Source organism: Petaurus breviceps, unplaced genomic scaffold (genome assembly GCF_028583685.1).
Source record: "Petaurus breviceps papuanus isolate PSGF00001 unplaced genomic scaffold, PetGlider_PUasm1.0 79, whole genome shotgun sequence".
Lineage (NCBI taxonomy): Eukaryota > Metazoa > Chordata > Mammalia > Diprotodontia > Petauridae > Petaurus > Petaurus breviceps.
The window spans coordinates 18,063,233-18,088,082 of NW_027186523.1; the positions used below are offsets into that span (position 1 = coordinate 18,063,233).

The 24,850-nt window shown below is 39.2% G+C and overlaps 1 protein-coding gene across 2 annotated transcripts in view; it reads right to left on the reverse strand.

Annotated features, from left to right (window-relative positions):
- FAM107B (family with sequence similarity 107 member B) overlaps positions 1-24,850 on the reverse strand; it is a 311,107-nt gene that overhangs the window by 164,827 nt on the left and 121,430 nt on the right. The window contains exons 1-2 of one of the 2 annotated variants that reach the window (XM_069106444.1): positions 22,444-22,483; positions 17,728-17,788 (exon numbers count right to left, since the gene is read on the reverse strand). Coding sequence is in view for 1 of the 2 variants with exons in the window: in XM_069106440.1 (XP_068962541.1) it covers positions 17,728-17,788 (61 nt within the window). In the remaining variant the exon portion in view is untranslated. Of the gene's footprint in view, positions 1-17,727; positions 17,789-22,443; positions 22,484-24,850 lie in introns of those variants that run through there. The other variant, XM_069106440.1, reaches the window with a different exon arrangement.

Consider the following 24,850-nt stretch of genomic DNA (forward strand, 5'->3'; position numbering starts at 1 on the left):
ACAGCCAGAGTGCTTGACTAGTATTCTCAAGATATCAGGAGTAAACAAGGAAGGACTCCAGGACAATCAGCGGATCCTCTGTGACAAACTCATGACAGGCCATGGTCAAGATCACACAAGATGGATAGGCATGGATGGCTTGTAATTTCTATCACTGGAAGGAACCTGAAAGTTGAGATCAAATGTCTATTTAAGTATCCTCAGTGCCTGGTACTTTATAGGCACTTAAATGCTTATTGATTGACCCTCCCCAAGTTATACAAAATAGGATATAACAAAAATCAAATAGAAAATCAGTAGCAGAGTTAACAGGGTGTAATCTGATGTGCAGCCTTTATTCATACCCAAGGCCACCATCTTTCTCCTTCCAAAATCATTTCCTCTCTTGATCCTGAAAATGATGGATGATAAAGTAGAAGGAAAGCAAATAGGGGCATTCGCCTACTAGCCCAAAGTGCTCTAAGACCTAGGAATGTGTTCCTTTTATACACTCCTCTGTAATAGTATAGGATAGTGGGAAGAATGATGGATTTAGACTCAAGAGTGATCTATATTTGAATGCCAGCTCTGAAATTCATTAACTGTGTCCTGAGAAAGTCAGAGAGTTCTTCTGAGACTTGCCTTTGACTAAAGTACTTACACTACCCACCTGCTATTTATTCAGAGGACCGATGACATAACAGGATGATGTCTTGACTTGCATGTGAATTGGATTAAAGTTAGGCAGTTTCACTCTAATGAAGAACCTTCCAGAGTCATCTAAGTCCAGTGGCAAGACAAAAGTCAGGATGATTGGTGATGGCCTAAGATGCAGTGGATGACCTTGGCATCTTCAATGTCTGACTAAGCTCTAAGCATTCCACAGCACCTGCTTCAGCTGCCTTCATGGCCACTGAATCATATTGTTCTGATCCAACCACTCCACCAGGGATAAGGTGGGGGAAGTCTTTACATGTTTGGGGTAGAAATACCCCTAACTCACCAACAGGTTTGAGGCCTGTCAGTTACCTTCAACCTGGCTTAGCCCATCTGCCAAGGCTATACCTTACCAGGGTGTAACCACTGAGCATGGTATATCTTCTTGGAGAAGCAGGTGAAAGCAGGGTGAAAGGTAGATACCAAAGGTGGATGAGCAGCCCTGGAAAGGGCTCAGGAGCCCTCCCACCAAAGGTGCTAGTCCTCTGTTAACACCTCATACACCCTTACTACCCACTGGCTTGGTATTCTTAATGTAAAGTGCACTGACTTTGAAGTCACAGGGGCTCGGGTGGTAGAAGTGATATTTGCTTTAGGTTGGCTGAACTGGTTCTTCAAGGGAGCCCAAGGAGGCCGTTTTACTTCCTGAGGAATAAAAGAGGCCATGGGGCATTGGTATCAAATGTTTTAACATGAATCTTACTGCCAGAGTTTGTGTTGATTTTGAAGGAGGAACTCAGAACTGTTTTATCTTCTTAACCTTGTATCCTTTTACATTTATTCTTTTAATCTCCAGTATGACCCTGAATAAGTCATTTACCCTCTAAATTTTTTTTTGCTTTTTTTTGGAGGGGAAGGCAGGGCAACTGGGGTTAAGTGACTTGCCCAAGGTCACACGACTAGTTTTTGTGTTAAGTGTCTGAGGCTGGATTTGAACTCAGGTCCTCCTGACTCCAGAGCCGGTGCTCTATTCACTGTGCCATCTATCTGCCTCCCTCTCAATTTTCTTATCTGTGAACTGAAGGGGCTGGACAAGTTGACCTCTAAACGTATAGCTATAAATTATGATCCTATTTAATAAAGTGATTTTAATTGCAGTTTTTATATTTTGCAGTGCTTCATTTTATACATAGGTCTAAATCCCACCTCTGATGATCTTTATTTGACCTTGAAAAATTCATTTAACTTCTTTGGGTCTCAGTTTTCTCATTTGTAAAATGAAGGGGTTAGATTAGCTGACCTCTAAACTCCCTTCCAGCTCTCACTCTGGGATCTTATGGCATCACATGATTGTGGGGAAAAAAATGTTTTGTAAGCCTTAAAGAGATCTATAAGTATGACTCTTGAATAGGCTTTTAGATTTGTAATATCCTTTACAAATATTATTGCATTTGATTCTCACAACAGTTCTGGGAATTACATGGTATTATCCACATTTTACAGATGAGGAAAATAAGGTTAGAAATAAATACACTTTTAGAAACAGAGTTAGACCAAGTCTATACACTTAGAGCCCACCAGTATAAGAAAAATGTTTTATCACGGTCCCAGTCAAAGTAGTTTCAACATAAAGGTGTACCCAACACTTCTAACTACATGACACAGATTTTTAAATGGTCTACCATCTGCCCCTCGAGTGCAAATAGTTCTTAGTTCTACAAAATGACGCAAAACAAAACCTCATATTGTTCTGAAAAAGTACACTCTACCTATAGCCTATTAATTAGATAGAGATTGGCATGAATAATTTTAGTAGTACAGCAATATTTCTGCTATACCTACCTCTTGTCCCTCAAGAGAATCAGGCTTATAGAGAATCATTAATAATGAGTAGATCAGTAGATTTCTTTATTGACAAATCTACTCTTAATCTAGTGACTTGCTTATTTAGCCATGGACTTTTGCTCTCATTAGGGACTATTAGCACAACAAAATGCTATTTAGATTGAGATTGAAAAAGGTGACAAATGAAGATTGTATTTACTCTTCAGTATCACCTTTTTAATAAATCAAGAGTCTAAATTGGGGCCAACCAATCTTCTGTTAAAACAGGCAACCATTAGGTTGAGTACTAACGTGTCAACAGAGGCAGAATCTATTAATTTGCTTATCATCATTAAGAGACATTGGCTGTTTGCCTTATACACCTCACATGAGCTCAAAGCATTTTCACCTGAAATATCTTTTACGTCCTCATCCTACCCCGATGATATTAGAAAGGAACTGGAGTTGCCCTTCTTATATATACCAAAAAGCAATCTGCTCGAGGGGAAAGGATACTGGATTTGAAATCAGAACATCAGGGTTTGAGTAGATGCATGACCTCACTTGATACATCTGGGGTTTACTCTCCATCTATAAAATAGTAACATCTGGTGGTTAACACGTGATTGTTATGAAGATCTAGTGAGATGTGCAAAATTTGGTAACCGTGAAGAACTAAAACCATGTAAGGGGCAATTTTGTTACTGGAAAAAAAGATAGTGATTTGCCAATGGTCACACATGACCAACTAACTGAGAAGCTGAATTGGGAAGAAGCCCAGAATTTTAGGCCTCTCTGTCTTCTGTTCTGTGAACTGGACCTTGCTGTATAGGCACTCATTCAGAACTTCCAGATCTGCGGTAATGGGTTTGAATATGGCAGGAGCTGTAAGTGGCAGCTAGGTAGAGTAGTGGATAGGGTGCCAGGCCCGGAGTCAGGAAGACTCCAGTTCCAATCCAGCCTCAGACACTTCCTGGAGAAGGAAATAGCAAACTACCCTAGTATCTTTGCCGGGAAAACCCCAAATGGGATCACAAAATGCTAAAAAAAAAAAAAAAAACTGCCTGAAAAACAAAAGTAAGTGGTCCTCTTTACCAAATACTTTGGAGAAAAGAAAATTCCATTCCTTTTAACCAACTAGTCAGTCTTTCTACTGGTCACAATTCTGGGTAGTAGTCAGTCAGTCAATCAATAAACATTTAGTAAATACCCAATATCTGCCAGGTACTGTGCTTAGCCCCAGGAACATAAAGAAAAACAAAAAGACAATCTAAAGGGAGCCGCAGATCCAAGAAAGATGACATATTAGACAAAATGGGCAAATCCCCCAACTTGTCCCATTGATACAGCAAAATCAACGATTGTCAATCAGTTACATAGAGACAGAGCAGCAGTTTTCAGGACAAAACCGTTTTCTTAGACTGGAGCTTGTAGACATCAGGCAGATTCTCTGGTGCCTTCATAATATGGTAAATTAACGTACGTGGGGTGGTGTTATTGCTTCGAACCTAGTAGCTCCTTATTAAAGCCTAATAAAGAGGAGTGGAGGGAGGAAACCCAAGAATCTGACTTCTTTGGAAAATGAAAGATATCAATACATTTAACTGGTTCCTCAGATGCTCAGATACAAGAAGTTAATAAGTTGAGTGGCTAAAAAGTAGCACAAGCCTCATGGCACTCAGTAAACCCATGTGTCATAGCCTAGACTACTGGCCTATTTGCTACTGAGCACAATTTAAGGGTTTAACATTGTTCCATAAAGCCTTACAAGATGGTGTGGTATAGTGGAAAAGTCAGGAATCCTGCCTCTACCTTTGTATGACCTTGGGCAAATCACTATATCTCTGAGTTTCAGTTTCCTCATCTATAAAATGGACCAGGTAAGGGTTCTAAATGTAGGGTCCATCAACTACCAGGAAATCTGTGTATTGATTCCAGGGAGTATGTGACTTGGCTTTTTGCTCTTTTGATAACCATATTTCAATATAATTAATTTCCTTTGTAGTTCTATGCATTTTATTTTATGCATTTGAAAACATTATTTGGACTGCCAAAGTGGTTTATGACACAAAAAAAGGCTAAGAGCATCTGGACCAGAGGATCCCTAAGGAATCATCTGGCTCTAAAATTCTATGACATCAGATAATTTCCCCTATGAAACCTTGTGACAACTTGTGTTTCCTCTCTTGACTCTCTTGTTGGAATTAAAGGTAGGGTATATTTCAAAGAGAACTCCTAGCTATGGATTCCCTGCCTGGCAAACTTATAGTTTCCTATCTTATAGGAAGAGCCAGGACAAGGTATTTGTGTACTCTAGAAAAGTTTGAAAATTATGATTCTCCCCACCTTTGAAAATTGTTCCGTAACATATTATTTACAGGAGACTACAAGTCTTCATTATTAGTTAACATATGTAATTTGACCTGCCACAAATAAATATCTTTGTACCATAAAGAGCAGGATTTTATGGTCTTAGAAAAATTTGAGACAGACTGTTATAGTAGAGAGAAAGATGGCTTTGGAGTCAGGAAGACCTGGGTTCAGGTCTCACCTCTGATACTGTCTATTTGAGCCAAGTTATGTAATCTCCCACTACACCCAGACAACTTAAAAGACTACCAGGATGTGCTAAGCAATCCTTTGTTTTCTAAGGACTATATATGAGGAGTAAAAACTCTAATACCCATCAGAACAGTAAAGCAGAAGTGGTCTGGGATAATAATAATAACTAATATTTATGTAGTGTTAACAGTGTACCAAAGCACTTTACAATTATTATCTCAGTTGATGTTCACAGAACCCTAAGAGGTAGATACTTTATTATCCCCATTTTACAGGTGAAGAAATTGAGGCATATAGCCTTGGTCAGAGTCACACACTTAGTAAGTGTCTAAGTCCAGATTTGAATTCAGGTCTTCTTAACTCCAGGCCCAGTGCTCTATCCACCATGCAACCTAGTTGCCCTGGTCAGTTTTTATGAGCTTTGTTGGTAAGATAGTCTCTTCATTAAGGTAACCCAGAGTCTTATATCCTAATGATCATACTTATGACACTACCCTCAAATCTGAATACATTTGAATCATATGGAAGCAGCTATGATAGATGGATGTCTCAGATGCAGTTAGAAGCTAGGTATTTGTTAAGATGATCCAAGTCTGTAAGTTTCCCTTTCTTTAAATGCATGCAGGGTTGAGGTTAGGGAGGTGATAACATAGTCTATCTTTTTTTACATTCCCAGTAACATCTTATTTCTTTTATGGCATGTTTTTTTTTTTTACAAACCCAGTTGCTTTTTCAGTAATTTCTTGATTTGTTCAAATTCTTATGGTTGACTGTGTTATCAAGTTTCTTCATTAAAAGCTAGATCTGATAAGATCTTCACTAATTCATTCTGACCCATCATAGCTCTACACAATGCGGGGGTAGATTCCACAGAGCCTATGTTCTTTGCTCCAATCTCTGAACAACCAGACAATTGGCTGATTCCATCAATTCTGGGCTTCTTATCCAGCCATTTCAAGATCAGAGACCTATTTTATTTGATTGAAATAGCAAACATATAATAAAAGAAAATGAGATGTGGCAAGATTAAGTTATGGTGCTAAAAAGCACCAAATAATTGAAGGCTTTTCCAGAGAAACCCAGAGAAACAATGCAGTTCACTGTGCTATCTGGCAGCTTGTGAGTTGGAGGGAATCTCTGAGTTCTAATCCTAGTCCAGATGACTCATTGGGCAAGGGAAATTGCATAGAAAGTCTGTGCCTCGGTTTCCCCCTTTGAAAAAAGGAAGTTGCACAATGAAACAGTCTATTAATTTACCTGCCAGGTGTGTTGGGAACAATGTCGGTTAATACAGTTATACTATACAAACAACATTATAAAGAGATGCTAGAAAGCACACGTTTTGAGCCAGAGCATGAAATGAATGCTCAGTCAACAATATTTATCAGGTGCATACTGTGTACAGAACCCTATGATGGTTTTCCTTTATATTTGTACTTTCCCTTTCTGAACATGAATAAATAGTATGTTGGATTTATTAAACAATAAAGTCTGGTGATAATTACCTCTCTCCCCAGGGAAAGCAGGGGGCTAGGGCACATAGGGTTGTTGCACTGTTAATGACCCCAAGGAGGATGAATGCTGGGGATTCAGAGCAGTGGGTGGTAAGAGTGCTAACATGTTTTGCCCATATAATCCTTTACTCTAAGAGCTCAGAGTGCTCTGAAACATGATTCCATTAAAACTCAAGGCCATGATGGTGAGTTGGTACCAGGTCTGAGGTATCTTCACAAAGTGGACAACCCAAACTCTCATAATATTGGGCTATTGGGGTTACTATCATACCCTCCTCCCTCCTAGAAAAGTGTCAAAGCAGTAAACTATTACAAATAAATACCCAATTACCTTCTTAGGTAGCCCACTCCTTTCTAAAGTTCAGAAACCAGGGCACAGAGAGAAAATGACTTACTCAGAGTCCTTAGGGATAAGGGAAAGGGAAGGGAATAAACATTTATATGGTATCTTCAGTGTGCCAGACTCTGTGGTAAGTGTTTTACAAATATTATTTCATTTGATCCTTACAACAATCCTGGGAGATCGATGCTACTCTTATCCCCATTTTACACTTGAGGAAACTGAGGCAGATATCAGTTAAACAGCTTGTCTTGGGGCGGTCAGGTAGCACAGCAAGTAAGAGCACCGGCTCCAGTGTTGAGAAGACCTGGAGATCAAATCCCGGGCTCAGACACTTAGCACCCACCCAGAAACACCTGGCCATGTAACCTTGAGCAAGTTACTTAACCCCAATTGCTTAGGGGAGGCCAGGTGGCTCAGCGAGTAAGAGTACCGGCTCCAGTGTTGGGACGACCTGGAGATCGAATCCCGGGCTCAGACACTTAGCCCCACACCCAGAAATAACTGGCCATGTAACCTTGAGCAAGTTACTTAACCCCGACTGCTTAAAAAAATAAATAAATAAATAAACAGCTTGTCTTGAGTCACACAGCTATTAAGTGTCTGAGGGTAGATTTGAACTCTGAACTTCCTGACTCCTTTGTCCACATAATAAGAAAACAGGACTCACTAGAAACAACTCTGATATTGGGAAAGACTGAAGATGAAAGGAGAAGGGGACAGCAGAGGATGAAACAGATAGTCACAGCAGCAAGGAATGTGAGATTGGACAGATATCAGGAGATAGTGGAGGATAGAAGGGCCTGGCATGCTCTGGTCCCTGGGGTCACAAAGAGTCAGGCCAGAACAACAACTTCCTGGTTCTAGGCCCAGCACCTAACTGCCTCTACAGGGATAAGGACTAGACCTGAAATTCCATTGGCAGAAGAAACTCCTGGGTGAACTTCTTCCACCAATGCAGGTCAGTACCAGGGCTTCGACTTGTAGTCTTAGAAAGTTAGGGGACTTTCCTAGGGTCACACAGCCAGTATGTGATAGAGGCAGGATGTAGGCCCAGGTTTTTCTGGCTCTAAGGCCACCTCTATGCCACACTAGGTATCTTGAACTGGACGGCCAATACATTTTAAATTCAACATGTCCATTGAACTCATTATCTTCTACTCATTGCTCCTTCCACCCAAGTTTTTCCCTCTTCCTAACTTCTCTTTTATTCTTAAGGTACCTCCATCCTCCCAGTCACCTAGGCTCAAAACCTAGGTGTCGCCCTCATCTTTTCACTAACGCCTCCCCCCCCCATATCTGATCACTTGTCAAGTTCTGTTATTTCTACATTTGTAACATCTCTTACATTCTTCTTCTCTCCTCTGACACTGCCACCACTCTGGTGCAGGCCCTCATCACCTGACACCTGGACCACGTGTTATAATAGCCTGCTGGTTGGTCTCCCTACCTCAGGGTTCTTTTCCCTTCCAGTCTATTCTCTACTCAGTTGTCAAATTGATCTTCCCAAAATCTAGATATGAATATGGCATCTCCCCCTCCCCACCAAACTTCATCCCTATTCAATAAATATCAGTGACTTCTGATTACCTCCAGGATCAAATATAAAATCTTCTATTTAACTTTTAAACCCCTCCTTCCTACCTTTTCCGTCTTCTTTCACCCTCCATATATTCTACAATCCAGTGACACTGGCCTCCTTGCACAAGATACACCATCTCCTAACTGAGTGTTTTCACTGGCTACCCTCATGCTTGGAATTCTTTCCCTCCTCAACTCTGCTTTCTGGCTTTCCTGACTTCCTTCATATCTCAGCTAAAGTCTTACCTTTTGCAAAAAGCCTTTCCCAGGCCTCCTAAATCTCAGTGACTTCCTTCTAAGTCTATCCCCAATTTATCCTGTACACAATTGGTTCTGCTATAATGAGACATATGCATTCCCAAAAAGCACTGTGTGATGCAAAATCCCACAATTAAAACCACAGAGTTTGTGGAGAAAATGAGTTTAGGAACACAACACTTAAGGACTTTGTTAATGGTACATTAAAAGATAAGAAAAGAACCTAATACAAATGGTAGCACTGTTTTAAACATGCTTAATATAAATACATGAGTTTTTATACATGTTAAATAAGAATTACATGAGTACAAGAAATAGTGGCCAGATCCTCTGGGTCCAAGGCTATTGGACTTCTGTCTGGAGGCTAAGGAGGAAGGAGGTGAAGATGGTGTGGATCAGCCCTTCCTCCATTAATAGTTTTTGCTGCTCCAGAAAATAGACAATAAATATGGTACTTTGTCTCGACAATGGCCTGGAGTTTGCTTGTGGATGTGGGCGCTAGCAGGGTTTCCGCTTGTGAGTTAACATGAAGCCATGTAGTCTTCTGCATTCTTGTTACTTCTCACAGAAGAAATCAAGCAGAAGCTAACTTGGAATTTGAGTTATGCTCAAAATGTTTCCTAATATCTCAATCACATTGGAACAAGTTCACTTTTTTGAAACCCTCATGAAAGCAGAACTGACTATATATCTTGTATGTACACAACTATTTCCAGTTTGTTTCTCATTAGACCATGGGCAAGGACTAGTTTTTGCCCACCTTTGTGTCCCCAGCAGTTAACACAGTGCCTGGCTTATAGCAGAGACTTAATAAATGTTGACCCAGTGACTGCCTCTCATTCAGGGTCACACAACATATTAATGCACAATCTGTAAGGAAAACCCAAATTTTCTTATTCTTACTTCAGAGGGCATATGTGAGAAGCCATTTACTCTTATCCAGTAGCCCTTCGGATTGGGTGGCAGAACATTTATTCTGCTTTAATTCTAGATTTCCTCAATTACGTTTATGATGTAAATAATACAAGAAATGGTCAATGTAGGGGCTTCACTTGTTTTTTAGGAAAACTTGCATGATAAAAATCCAATTATAACTTAGTTCAAATGGTTTGCTCTCAATGGATAGAGAAATAATCTTATTTTCATATTAGAAGTAATTAATTTGTGATAGTTAAGTCAAGTACAAGAGTTTGTGTGGCAGGTCTTCCTTTGCTTTACTGGAATTAAACTAAAAGTGTTCCAAGAGCCCTTGGATCACATTTGAAATGAAATATCCCATAAGGAAAGGACACAAGGAAGAGTGAATCTGTGTGAAGAAGGAATACTAAGCTTTTTTTTCCCCATAAGTCAAGGGTTTCTAAAAAAAGGAACTTCAGCCCCAAGTGAATCGATCAATAACAGCGATAATTTAACAGAACTCGAGAGGTTATTTCACATGACAGACTAAATTTGTACTTGGCTCTATCCAGAAACTGATGGCCAAACTCCATTTCCTTTCTTTCCACCCTGAGCACTTTCTCATGTGTATCTTGGTGAAGGTTCTAGAAAATTAGCAATGTAGGAGAGCAACTTGTAGAACTGTTCTTAAGCAATTGAATTAGCATTTATTAAGCACCTACTGTGTAGTGCTGGCTATATTAGTACAAAGAATGAAACTATCCCTACTTGCATGGAGTTTACATTCCTTTGGGGGAGAAAATAAGTAAATATATAGATAAATGGGGCAGGGAAGGGAATTAAGCCATATGTTCCCTTCCCTGCCCCACTTATCTATATATTTACTTATTTTCTATATTATGTGTATGTGTGTATAATCACCTACAATGTACCAGATGCTGTACTAAGAGCTTTTACAGATGTTATCTCATTTAATAATAATCTGGGAGAGAGGTGCTGTTATTGTGTCCATTTTACAGTTGAAGAAACTGAGGCCAGGGTCACCCAGCTAGCAAGTGTCTGAGGCTGGATTTGAACTCAGGTATTCCAGATACTAGGCCCTGAGCTCCATCCATGGCACTACCAACTGCCTCTTACAGAATAATTATCAAGTAAACGTCTAAAAAAAAAAAAAAATTAGTTAACTAGAAGGTAATTTGGGGGAAAGGGGATGTGGATTACCAAAGGTTGGGGAAGACAGTGCTAGAATTGTATTTTGAAGGAAAAGAGAGACTCTGTGAGGTAGAAGTTAGGAGGGAGGGCATTCCAGATATGCAGGACAGCCCTGCATGGAGATGCAAGGTAGCTTCATCACATAGGAGAAACAGAAATTTGGCCAATCTGCCAAAATCACAAGGAAGAAATGGGGAAGCTGTGGGGCTAATTCAGGCAGAAGTTTAGTTTCTGGCTGAGATACCAGGATCTCTGAGAGCAAAGCATGACCCATGGGTATACACATCCCCTGAGGCAAGTCTGGTTTACATAAAGCAACTACACTATAACTGTCAGGAAGCTCCTTGGGGAGCCCCAGTATCACTTCCCCCACAGAAGGTCCAGAAATATATATATATATATATATGTGTGTGTGTGTGTGTGTGTTTTTTTTTAACTACACCCATTTTTAGTCTGAGGATTTCAACCACTTTTTAGGCTTGAGACTTTACTGTTCTTCAGAGCACTACAAACTCCGGGAAATGGAAGTGAGATAAACAAACTGCCATTCTTGAGGGTTGGGCCTCTACAAACCCATCTTTTTCCAGAAGTGCAAAGATCCTGTTACATTCCTCTCAGTTAGAAAACTGACCAAGCTAACTGGGTTATTTTTCCTTGGGAATCAAAGTGGTTGGAAACATTGGGAAAGCCAAATTCAGATCCCTAGGATTAAATGTACAGAAGGACTATGTATGGGGTGGGGGAAAATGGAAAGATCTGTATCTGCAGATTGTTGGGTTTTTTAAACTTTTTTTTGGAAACAAGTGATTTCAGCATTTAAACATAAGACTTTATCAACCATTTCCAAGAGGAAAGTTATTTATGAATGAGATTCTTAATTATCACAAATGACAAGACCAGATCAAAAGAATTCAAATACATTCCTTGTTTTTTAAGCCCTTCCATAAGTATCCAGACAATAATGTAACAAGAAGGCAGCTTGGTTCAGTGGTAAGCATGTTGGATCTGGTGCAGGAGGACCTACATTCAAATACCACCTCTAATAGCAGATCAGAGCCAGTTCAAACCCCAGCTCTACTGCCCATGTGACCTCAGGCAGGTCTCACTTTTTTTGGGCTTCATGTTTCTCTTGTGTAGAAAGAGAGGAATGAACTCAGCCTGGGTGGTCACTTCAGGTGTCCAGTGTATGACTATGACTAAAAACATCTGTTCTTGGAGTCAGAAAACTAGCCATGAGTCCCATCTCTAACACTTTTGGGGGGTTTTAGTTTCTCCATCTGGAAAATGGGGATAATATTATTTGTACTACCTCATATTGAAAGGGAAGTGCTTTGTAGACTTTAAAGCAACATATAATTGTAAGTTGATGTTTCTATTATCAAAACCGGGGGCTCCCAATCTTTTTTTTTTGAGCCCTTTGGCAGCCTGATGAAGCCTATGGATCCCTTCTTAGAATGTTTTTAAATAATGAAAGAAAATGTGAAATTTCAGTTAAGAGTTTCATGAAAATGAAAGTGTAATTTTTTTCCCCTATACAAGTTCATTGGCCTTTGAAATTCCAGGTTAAAAACCTCTGGCCTAAATTAATGGTTAGTGCGAAGAATTTCTCTGTGTGAAGAATTTTTCTCATCTAGACATAATCAAAAAGGAATCATAATATATGAAAAGTGAGGAAGAAAATATGTAAATAGAGATAGCTATGTGCCTGGAGCACATGATATGAACTTGTGGCATGTAATTAGTAATGATAGTCAATAAGCTTTTATTAAGCACTTACTATATACCAGGTACTATACTAAGTGCTGATGGGGCCTGACCTGTGACTTTACTGGTACAAGGAGCAACCAGGTAAGGAAACTTCTACTATAACAGGTCAGTACCCTCTCCGCAACTTATAAGCTTAGAGAGTTGTCTGGAGTGATGAGAAGTTTAGTGACTTACCTAGGGTCACACAGCCAGTATATATCAGATTTGGGACTTGGAATCAGGCCTTCTGGGACCCTAGAATGGTTTCCACCAACTGTACCATAATAAAAACTAAACTATATATACAAATATTACCTCATTTGATTTTTACAACCACCCTCCAAGGTAGATGCTATTATTATCCCCATTTTAACAGTTCTGGAAACTGAGGCAAACAGAGTTAAGTGATTTTCCTAGGTCACATAGCTATTAAGTATCCAAGGCTAGATTTGAAGTCAGGTATTCCTGACTGCAGGCCTGGTGCTCTATCCATTATACCACCTAGCTGCTTAATTCCAAATTTTTTCTTATGTGATTTGATATTTGAGATTATTAATTATTAGTAGTTCCATTCCAGTTGGGCCTCAGCACAACTGGGAAAATGGTGAAAATTCTCTTTCCCATCTTCCACCTCCCCACCAGTGGTTCTTGCCCCACCTCAGTAGTCCCTGCACCCCATGTAAATACTTTTTTCCATCCCCTGCACATTAGCCTATTTCCAATTCTTGCTCTCAAGATAATGTCCATTATCTCCCCCCTCACACACATACCCCTCATCACACATGTCCTGGATCAGTCCTAGACATCAATGTGAAAGGAACATGATGTCCAGAAAGATTAGAATAAAAGAAAAAATTACTGGAGAAAAAGGAAAAAGGAAAATTTTCCAGTTATTTTTTTCCAGGAAAGAGAGAATACGTAAAAGTGATTTTAAAAATATTCTTTATTACAATCTTTCAACAAAAACAAGCATTCCAAAATACAAAGAAGAAATAGGGGATTGTACATGAAACTGTGAATTTCTGTTATGTAATTTAGTTCTTTGTGTATTTTTAATGGAAAATGATGTCTTTCTTTGTCCTATTATTTTCAATAGAATTCTCTCTCATATTTTGAATCTATTGTGGCAACAGTCCCTGAAGTGATTGCTATCAGTCCCTAAACCCTACTCTTTGATGAGTATGGAAGATCTTCTACCCTTGTCTCTAGTTATTAGGAAATGCAGCTAGCATTGGGATGACTCCTTAAGTGGGACATAGTTCAGATAGCCTAACCTAGCTTTCCTGTGTTACTCTAACTTATAAACTCCTTTTACAAGTAACTGGGCTAGAGGAGCAATTCATGTGGTTGATGGGACTTAAGGAACACCAGGAAGGCCTTCTTAGTCCCTAAAATACTTCTGTGACCACCACCTATGGCTGATGTTTGAAATTCCTCTAACACAAGGGTTCTTGACCTTTTTTGTGTCATGAACCCCTTTCGGCAGGCTGGTGAAACCTATTGACAGTTTCTCAGAATACTGTTTTTATGAGCATAAAATAAAATGCATGGTGTTACAAAGGAAACCAATTATATAGAAATACAATTATCAAAATATTTTTTAAATTTACAAACCCCCCCAAATCTATCCATTGGCCCTTTTTGAATTCATAGATCCCAGCTTAAGAATCCTTGCTTTAACTGGAATGAAGCTCTGTATTATAAAGCTAGACATATGGCTTAAAATGCAAATCCACCTAAGGACAGACATGACCTTCATTAAAGTAATTCATATCAAGGTATGAATGACTGACATCAAATCCTTTCTGATGCTATTTTTTTTTTTATGGGAGAGGGAAAAACAAAAGGGCACAGAGCAGACATATGAGATAAGGGAATGGATACTATTTAGAAGGGAATAGGCTACAGAAAAAGAGGGGGCAGGCAAAGGCAAATGTGGCCTATTTTGCAAGTCTAGGGCTGACTGCTGAAATGAGATCAGCTCAAGCTCTGCAGCATTAAATGATGCCTCTTATTATAGGTCACCTTATCCTTTGAGCTAATGTGTATGTAGAGTCAGGAGAAAATGATAGCTGATCTTCTGTGGGGACTGGGTACTCTATTATAGACAAGGCAATATATCCCCCAATCAGACCAAGGTTTACATACTCACTTAATTATCAGGGAGAAGGGTGTTGGCCCCTTGCCTTCCATGTCTCTAGAAATCTATTGCTCCCCCAGCCCCAGCCCAGGTCCTTGACCGGTCACTGCCCTTTGGGTGGCTCCTTCAAGTATAAATTACAGACCTCGGGATAGAATTTCAGGTATCTAAGGATTAGGTCATTAGCTGCCAGGAGCCAAATGACAGTCAACCAAAAAACAACAACAAAGGGCCCGTTTCCAAATGGTATGACTTGAACTTTTATGGGTTTTCTTTTGACTTCATTTTTGTCTCAATTTATAGTATTTTGCTCTCAGCTTTTAAGTACCCTTATCTACCTTGGTTTTAAGTGAATGAAAATCATAAAACCTGAAGGCACACTAAGGAAATTATATAAAACTTTAAGGGAAAATTCAAAGTAGATTTGCTCCATCTCAGCCCAAAGGCCAATAGACTTAATGGGAAACTTGCTTGTCTTCAAGTGCTTGAAATGCCTACCTGGGGTATACTAGGAGAAATGATCAGAAAAGACTGAGAAGCACCATTTAAACAAGTCATTTATATATAAGACCATTCTTATATAAAAGAAACCAGGCTCAACCTAAAGAAAATTGGGTTGATACAACCGGTTCTGTATGGCCCCCAGAGCTACATTTGAGAATCAGAAAAGATACCACTCTGCACTGTAACAAAAGATAAGTTAGAAATTGTCTCCACATTCTTGTCCCTTCATCATTTATTTTCAAGAGAATCTGTGTCTGTGGGAAAATATCAGTGGCAATTAGATGTCAAGGTTGTTTTAACCATCTGAATTAAGTTGAGAACAGCAGAAGAAAGTAAGTTGTTTAAAAAAAAAAAGGAAAAGTTGTTATAGAAAATGAAGACTTATGGGGGTAGCTAGGTGGTGCAGTGACTAGAGCACTGGCCCTGGAGTCAGGAGGACCTGAGTTCAAATCTGACCTCAGACACTTAACACAAAAACTAGCCATGTGACCTTGGGCAAGTCACTTAACCCCAATTGCCCTCCAAAAAGCAAAAAAAAAAAAAAAGATAGAGGATATTTTGGGGTGGCCAGGTGGCACAGTGCGTAAGAGCACCAGCCCCAGAGTAGGGAGACCTGGGATCGGTTCCGGCCTCAGATACTTCACACACACACACACACACACACACACACACACACACACACACACAAACTGGCCGTATAACCTTGAGCAAATTACTTAACCCCAATTGCTTTAAAAAAAAAGAAAGAAAGAAAAGAAAATGAAGACTTCTGGCAAAAATAAATGTTAAGGTCCTGAAAATTCAGGAACCTAGGAAGACTTAAAAATTTCAATTTCTTGTTCTAATGTTTTACAGATTGCTTCAGAAAATCAGCTCACATCTAGGAAAAGTTTGCAAGAGAGGTCACAGAATCATAGTTCCCTAGACATAAGACTAAAGCCCATCTGGTACTGTGCCATGGGAACATTTGGCATATATAACAGCATTACACAGCAGTAAATCTCAAAAATTCTATTAACTGCAAAACTTATGTTGCCCATCTTCCAATTACCAATAGTATTTTTCATTATCCCTCAGCCTAAGTAGAAACTTAGGGGATAAGTCTTGAAGGTAGAGCACTTGTAACAATTTTAAGTGATGTCCTGCTCAGTTGTTCACCCTACCAACTGCTTAAAACTGGCTCACATTCCTAGTCCCTAGCCCCACACTGCCTTTGAAAGTCACCAAGTCTTCAAACACATTAAAACAAAAAACACCAGTAGTCAGGTTGGCACCTTGAATTTCAAAGGCAGTCAACCTCTGTCCCTGCCACCACCACCCCCCTTGCTAACAACCTCAATTTTATTAGGTTGATTAAAGAGAGTATGAGGCAGCTGGGGGGCACAGTGGATAGACAGCTGCACCTGTAGTCAGGAAGACATCTCCCCAACTTCAAATCTGGCCTCAGACACTTAATAGCTGTGTGACCTTGGGCAAGTCATGTAACTGTCTGCCTCAGTTTTCTCATCTGTAAGATGAGCTAGAGAAGGAAATGGCAAACCACTCTAGTATTTCTGCCAAGAAAATCCCAAATGAAGTCAGGAAGACTCAACTGAAAAAAACAGCTGAACAAAAGAGAGAATGATCCTTTGCGTACAGCATAAATTCTTGTGATAACCCCTGATCAGCATTGATTTCCATGAAAACCAACTAAAAAGAATTAGAAAGGAGAGGTAAAAAAGCATTAAGACTGTCTTTTATGGTCCATTTAAGCACGGAATATTTTCATGACAGCATTATCTATCATTAATGGACTTAATTATAAACTATAAACATACTCCCTGTAAAGCATTATAGCAAGATTTGATCTAAACCAATAATAACAACGATACTAATAATAGCTTACATTGATATAGTGCTTTAAAATTTACAAATAGTATCTCATTTTTTTCTTCACAACAACCAGAAGAGATAGGTGAAATTATTGTCCCCAGTTTACAGATAGGAAACTTAAGCAGGCAGAGGTTAAGTGACTTGCCTAAGGTCACACAGCAAGTTAAGTATTTGAGGCAAGATTTGACCTTGGATTCTGATTCTAAGTTTAACTCTTTCTCTCTCTCTCCCCGCCACCCCCATTTAATAGCAGAGCTAAATCTTCAACTGTATGAGTAAGTAAAAAAACAAACTTTTTCAACAAAGTTGCATCACAAATTATGCTTTCTACTTCAACAACTAACTTGTATTAGTTATTTTAATACTAAACTCTTCCATCAAATTCTTACAACCAGCTTTTCCTAGCCAAGGAATGCAGTCATTTTTTTCCTGAAAATAACAAATTTCTGTATTGAGACCAGACGATCCAGATGTCATGCCTGGAATATATCACAGCTGTAGCACTTCTAATCACATGTCACCAGCCATGCTATAAAAGCACATTCTCTCTTTTGTGAGCTACAAAGCTTAACTACTCTTGATCCTACAACAAGAGATTGCAGTCAGGAAAGGAAGGATGGGCCCCGTTTATCATACCCTACCTGTTGTAACCTTATGTTCCACCACGAGACAATGAGGCTCTCCTTGTATTTCTTCTTCTTCCTATAAAGTTCCATCCCCATCAACAGAGAAAGAGAATAAAGACAGATATAAGAGAGAGAAACAAATGAGAGAGAAAGAGAAAGAAAGAGAATTAATAGAACATTCACTTATAATTTATACACTCATACTAATCAGCAAAGGCTAAAGGCCCCAGAGAAAATCAGTCTTAAAAGGGGAACAAATAATAATTATTAGTTTATTCAATATAATAATTCACCAAAAGCTATCTTAAATTTTTTAATGTTCTTGGGTAATATTGGTACTTTCTCACTAATAAAGCTAATACATTTTATCATTGACATTCATAAATGACTTTTTTTTTGCTAAAAGAGAATTAATTGATTTCATTAAGCCATCTTCAGTATGAATTCACATAGGTGTTTATTTTGCATGTACCATAAACACAGGTGTTTCCCAAAAGTTAAAAAGCCCACTGAAGATTTTCATCTTCGGGAATTAGCTTTTCTCAAAATTTGTCCTGTGTTTTTAGAACCAGCATTGTCATCAATGAAGTATTATTGGCATAGACAAGTTAGGTAAGTGAGCTCTGTGTCCAATTATCTCAAATTTATAAGCTAATGGTGACTTTATGGAAAATTGCTTCCAAAATTACATCTCTATAAAAAGTGTGCATTACCCCAAGGACATATAAATTATAGGAGAATCTCATCTCTTCAAAACTAAATGCACTGAATAATGTAATATTTCAATAAGGCCCAAAGGGACAATCTGTGATTAAAGCATGGTTTCTGTTTATAAAGGAACTGCAGGACAGGCTCACTGGATTCCAGGATAATAAAAATTAAATTGCTTCACAGATGGCAAGATTTGACCCTTTGGAAGAACAAGATAACATACAATCTTATTGTGCTTTTCCTTTGCTTTTAATATCAAATAGAATTGCTAAAGAATCAACCAATTAGAATTCCTTCAAATGTACTGAGTGCTTTGTTTTTCGCTGTCCCTCTCTAAATATTCTGATTGACTAGTAAGAGTTGTTAAATACTGAGATGGGCACCATAAGGAAAGATGTTCTGTATTACTCTTCCCTGGAGAACTTTTAGCACAAAATTAACTATTCTCTTTGAGTGTGCCAATGTTGGATAATATAGAATATCCCAAATAAGAGGGAAGGGCTGGTATTCTGGCTTCTTGAAGTCCCTTCATTCTCTAAGATGATATTTGATTTTTAAAAATATGTTCAAGGGTGGCATACTGGTCAGAGAGTTGGCCTCAGAGCCAATAAGATCTGTTTAAATCCTGCCTCTGACCTTTCCTAGCTGTGTGAACTCAGATAAGTCACTTAACCTAGCAGTGTTCTAGACAGCTCTCTGAGAATGAGTTGTAGAAAAGGTGCCAACTTGCATTAGTAGAAGGAATTTCCTCATCTGAGAAGTTATCTATGTCAATAAAATCACGGGTGCAGTCCCTATTCCTGTGTGTAGAACATTGTGCAAAGAAGTGGTGTACATGCAAAAAATGAGTAAGATATGGTCCTGCCCCCATGCAGTCTAGTAGGGAGGATATGTGTGTGTGCGTGTGCACACACACACACACAAACACACACACACATCATAGAATCTCAAAATTTCAGAGTCAAAAGGGATCTTAGAAGTCATCCAGTCTACAACATCCCCAAGAGGTAGGTATCCAGTCTTGGCTTGGAGACATCTTGTGAAGGGGAAGCAACTACCTTCTGAAGCAGCTAGTTAGTTAACCTTTGGGATGGTTTTTTCTATTAGGGATTTCCTCCTTAGTCAACTACAAATCTCCCTTTCTGAAAGATTGCCCTCTAGAGTCAAGCAGAACAAGAAGACAACTATCTTATAACTACCCAAGTCTTCCTCTGTCCAGGCCAGTTTCTTCAAATGATACTCACAAAGCATGGTTGCAAATTCCCCTCAACATTTTGGTTATCTTCCTTTGGACACATTTCATCTTATCATATGTCCTTCCTGTAATGTGACCCCTAGAACTGAATGAAATACTTGAAATGTGGTTTGCCCAGGATGGAATACAATAGGGACTCTCACCTCCCTCTTTTTGAACTTATGTCTTTTATGTCTCTCTTCATGCAGCCCAAGATTTATTTCTCTCTCTCTCTTTTTTTTTGTTTCCATGTTATACTGTTGCCTTACATTTTACTTTCAATTCTGCTAAAAAACCCAGGTAGCAGGAACTACTGCTTAGTCATATCTCCCCTACCTTGTACTTGCCATCATGATTTTTAAATATACCATAGGACTTCACACTTGTCTCTAAAGCATTTAATCATATTAGTTTTGCCTAATCATTCTAACCAGTTGAGATCTTTTTGAATACTAAGCCCATCATCCGATGTGTTTGCTTTCTCTTCTAGCTTTAACACATCTGCAAATTAATCAGCCTTCCATATGACCATCCAGGTCAATTAACAAAATATTGAGGAGTATAGAGTCAAGGATGGAATGGGAGGCACTCCATTAGAGCTCTCCCTCCAAGCTACTTTTTACTGACCGCTCATGACTACTCAATGTCAATTTCAAAGTCGCCTGTCATCATTTAAACTACTCTTTCTTATCTCCTTCAAAACGAAAGCATGTGAAACTTTCTCAATTTTTTTTTTCTAAATCTAGGTAACCTATATCTATAACACTTCCCTGATCTACCTGCTGAAAAAGAAAATTGGGTTAGTCCTGTATAACTTGTTTAACTTGTTTTTTTTTTAAAGGTTTATTGATGCCTTTTGTTTTTTACATTATAGTAATTTATAGATACTACCTTTCTACTGTACAAGGCACTCCACCTCCTGACTGCATTTTCACGGACTTGCCCTCATGCTTCAAATTCTCTCCCTCCTCATTGTTCTTGATTGCCCTGGCTTTCTTCAAGGCCCCACTCCACCTTCTGCAGGAAGCTTTTCCCAAGCCTCTTTCCTCCAGTTTATTACTTCCAATTTATCCTGTTTGCATCTGGTTTGTACATGGCTGTTTTTTTCCACTAAATAAACTGTAAGCTCATTGAGAGCAGGTACAGTTTTTTGCCTTCCTTTTTATCTCCAGCATTTACTATAATACCTGGCACACATGGGGTGCTTAACAAAAACTTGTTGACTGTTGACTAATTGACCCCCTAGTGAATTGTCCTTTGTAAGAAAGAAAACTATTTCTGCAGAACAAACTGACACAACTACTGCGTCTGACAGTGCAGTCAGCATTCCGTAGCCGTGGTCCCCCACCTCTACAAGGTCCATTTCTTCATGTCTTCTCTAGGGCCAAGAGTAGTCATTACAATTACACAGTATGAGGTTTTGCTTTCCTGCTCTTTTTATTTACATTATTGAAGTCCTTACATAGATTGTTTTCCTGATTCTTTGCTCTAGCATTTCCTATATATCTTCCAATGTTTACCTGAATTCTTCTTACTCATCACTTCTTATATGCAATAATATTCCATTGAATTCATATACTGTAGTTTTTCTAACTATTCCCCAATTAAAGGGCATATACTTTGTTTCCATTTTTTCCCTACAATGAATATTTATATAGTTATAGATGTATGCATGATATATATGTGTATACATATGTGTATTCATATATTTTATATGTGCATATATACAAATATATGTATATATTTATATGACTAGATCATTCCAAGAAGCCACTGAACTCTTCAAACATACATACACATGACATATGTACATATGTATGTGTGTATATATATATATTTTGTGGTTGTTTAGTTGTTTTTCAGTCCAACTCTTTGTGACCCCATTTGGGGTTTTCTTGGCAGAAATATTGGAGTGGTTTGTCATTTCCTTTTCCAGCTCATTTTACAGATGAGGAACCGAGGCAAAAAGGATTAAATGACTTACCCAGGGTCACACAGCTAGTAAGTGTCAGAGGCCAGATTTGAACTCAGGTTTTCCTGACTCCAGACACAGCTCTCTTTTCACCGCATGACCTAGCTGCCCATTTGTATACACACACACACACACACACACACACACACAATCTTTGTATCAATCTCTTACCTGTTTGCCATATATTCCCTACAGTGGTATCTCTGGGTTAACAGGTAAGAACAATGACTTTTCTTGGAATGATCTACTTATTTCTGAAACCATACTTGCTTGCTGTGATTATCTTTTCCTTTCTATGAATCCACAAACCATTTCTATAAACACACTATATTGATTCTAGAATTTTGCCAGATATTGAAAAGGCAGATTCCACTCTCCGTTCTCTTCTCCCATCCTGTGGCACTACTCCTGTTCTCCACTCTCTTCCAAGAACCATGAGACAACTCAGGAACCCCTCCTCTAGCTCTTTCAGTTACCTAAGACTTCTCTTATCTTGCCCCATGTTAGAGCCCAGCACACCACTTCCAATCTATCAATACTGTTGCTGTAGCTTCAGTCTCCACCTCCCTCTGCAACTGAAAATCCCATTCCACAGTTGGGTTCTGATTGATGGCCATTCATCTTATCTTGCCCCAGTTTCAGGTCTGCCACTTCCCAGCCATCTCCATGCCATGCCATGCTGCCCCACCTCCTCTGCCCTGCCTACTTTCCAACTCTAGCACTTAGAAGAGTATTTAAATCAGTGCCACCATTCCTGGTAAGGACATGTCAATCAGCTGTCCATTGATGACAATGAGCATTCACTCTGACTTACCTGTCTCAATCACCACCACTCCCTAATATGTGTTGCTTGAGTATAAGGTTCTTAAAAGACTGTTTTTCTTGCTTGCATTTGTATGCCCAACACTTAACTCAGTACCTGACGTATAGTAATAGCTTAATAAATGTTTTACCATTCATCCATTCATGTAGTTCACTTGGGCCTCATCATTTGAATAAATTGAGGATGAGGTGTTCTCTTACCATCTAATTTATCTTAGTTTCCAACCTAGAAACACTGGAAAGTGCCAAGTTCAAGGAAAGAAAGGTAATTTCCATTTGGGGGAGTGGGGTGGAGAATATACAAAAGATAACTGGGGAATGGAAGGTGGTGTTTGAGCTGAGTTTCAAAGGCTAGATGAATTTCCTCTTAATGACTTTTTCTCAGGAAAGCTAAAATAAAATTAAATACCCATTTAATTTTTAAAAAATTATGGTCATATTATCTTCATATCTGTATGTTTAATTATGTCGGAATGGCAGAAATAGAATCTAGAAAGATCTTGAGAGACAAGAATGATGAAACTAACAAAATGAAATAAAGAGGAGTAAATGCAAAGTCCTGTGTTTGAAATTTTTAAAATCTTCAGTTCCCACAAACAGAATTGGGGGAAAATAACTGAAAAGTAATTCATGTGAAAACTACCTGGAGGTTTTAGTGGGAAAGTTTAATGCAGATCAGAAGCATACTGTGACAGCCAAAGGAGCTAATGTTATCTTAGACTGACTGTATTCATAGAAATGTAGCACCCAGTGTCTAAGGAGGGGATAGCCCCACTTCCCTCCTGACAAGGCTACATTGACAGTGATGTTTTTGGTTCTGGGGACCACACTTTAGAAGCTAAATTGGCAAGCTGAAGACTGACCAGAATTGGAAAGGGGACTTGAAGGTGTGACACACAATGATCAGCTGAAGGAATTGAAGGCTTTTAACCTGAAAAAGAGAAGACCAGGGAGATAAGATAGGAATCTCCAAATCTTTCAAGAGTAAATCTATGGATGAGAGATTAGAAGACTTGTTTTGTTTAGAGCCAAAGGGCAGAAGTGGTACCAAATGACTGAAAGTTATAGGAAGTCTGATTTAGGCTCCACATAAGGAAAATAATACTGTCTAAGAATTAGAATTGTGCAAAAATAGAATGAATTGCCTGTGAGAAAGGGATTTCTAGTCACTTGAGATTGTTGAGCAGTGGGAGGAGAATTATGTGTTAAAGTTTACCTAGAATTAATATCTCCTCCCTGTCCAACCCAATTTGCCTCCTGTGTTCCTACTCGCTGCTGAAATGTGCTGGAGGAAGTCTCATCACGATGCCAACTGAATACATGACAGGTTTGTTACCTAATCTCATCTGGGCCTTCAAGTGAATCATTCTACTTTTTCCTAATTGCCTCTTGCTTATAATCCCCACGTTGGCTGATCCAGACTTCTCCTCAAGCCTCCCATACTGCTGCTCTCACCCTTGTCTCAGCAGAGGACAGCAACTTATGTTTAACTCTAAAAATATAGGCCACTGACCCGCAGTCTCTCTTCTCCCTTCTCCTATACCTGAAAACCCTTGTGATCATTCCTATTCCACTGGAATCAAATACTGAACTCCTCTCTTGGCATTTAAAGGCCTGCACTCTCTCTCTGTCTCTCTCCCTCTCTGTCTCTCTGTCTCTGTCTCTGTCTATCTCTGTCTGTCTCTGTCTCTGTCTCTGTCTCTGTCTCTCTCTGTCTCTCTCTCTGTCTCTCTCTCTGTCTCTCTGTCTCTCTCTCTGTCTCTCTGTTCCTCTCTGTCTCTGTCTCTGTCTTCCTTTCTCTGTCTCTGTTTCTCTCTCTCTCTGTCTCTCTTTGTCTCTCTCTCTTTCTCTGTCTCTGTGTCTCTTCTTCTCTCTCTTTCTCTTTCTCTGTCTCTCTGTCTTTCTTGCAATCTCTTCTATACCTGAACACTCTTGTCATCATAGCTAAGATCAAATGTAAAAACCCTGTTTGGCATTTAAGGACCTGCTCAATCTCTCCCCAGTCTATTTTTCCAGATTTAATGGACACATTTTTTCTCTTCACGCACTCTTCTGAAAGTCAGAGGTCTTGCTGCTGTTCCTCACACACAGCACTTCATCTCCCACCTCCATCCCCTTGCATAAGCTGTGCCTGCATCCCTTCCCACCTCCACCTCTTAGAAGCCCGAGCTCACCTCAAAGTTCCAACTTCAAAGCTTGTGTGTAGCTTCCTCCTGGAAGCCTTTCTTCATTCCCTTGGCAGCTAGTGCCCCACCCCATTTTTTGTTTTTACTGTGTATCCGTGTTATTTCCCCTAATCTGGTATAAACTCCTTGAGGACAGCATCTATTTTATTTTTGCTTTTGTGTTCTCAGAACCCAGCTCAGTGGCTGGCAAATAGTAGGCGCTTAATAAATATT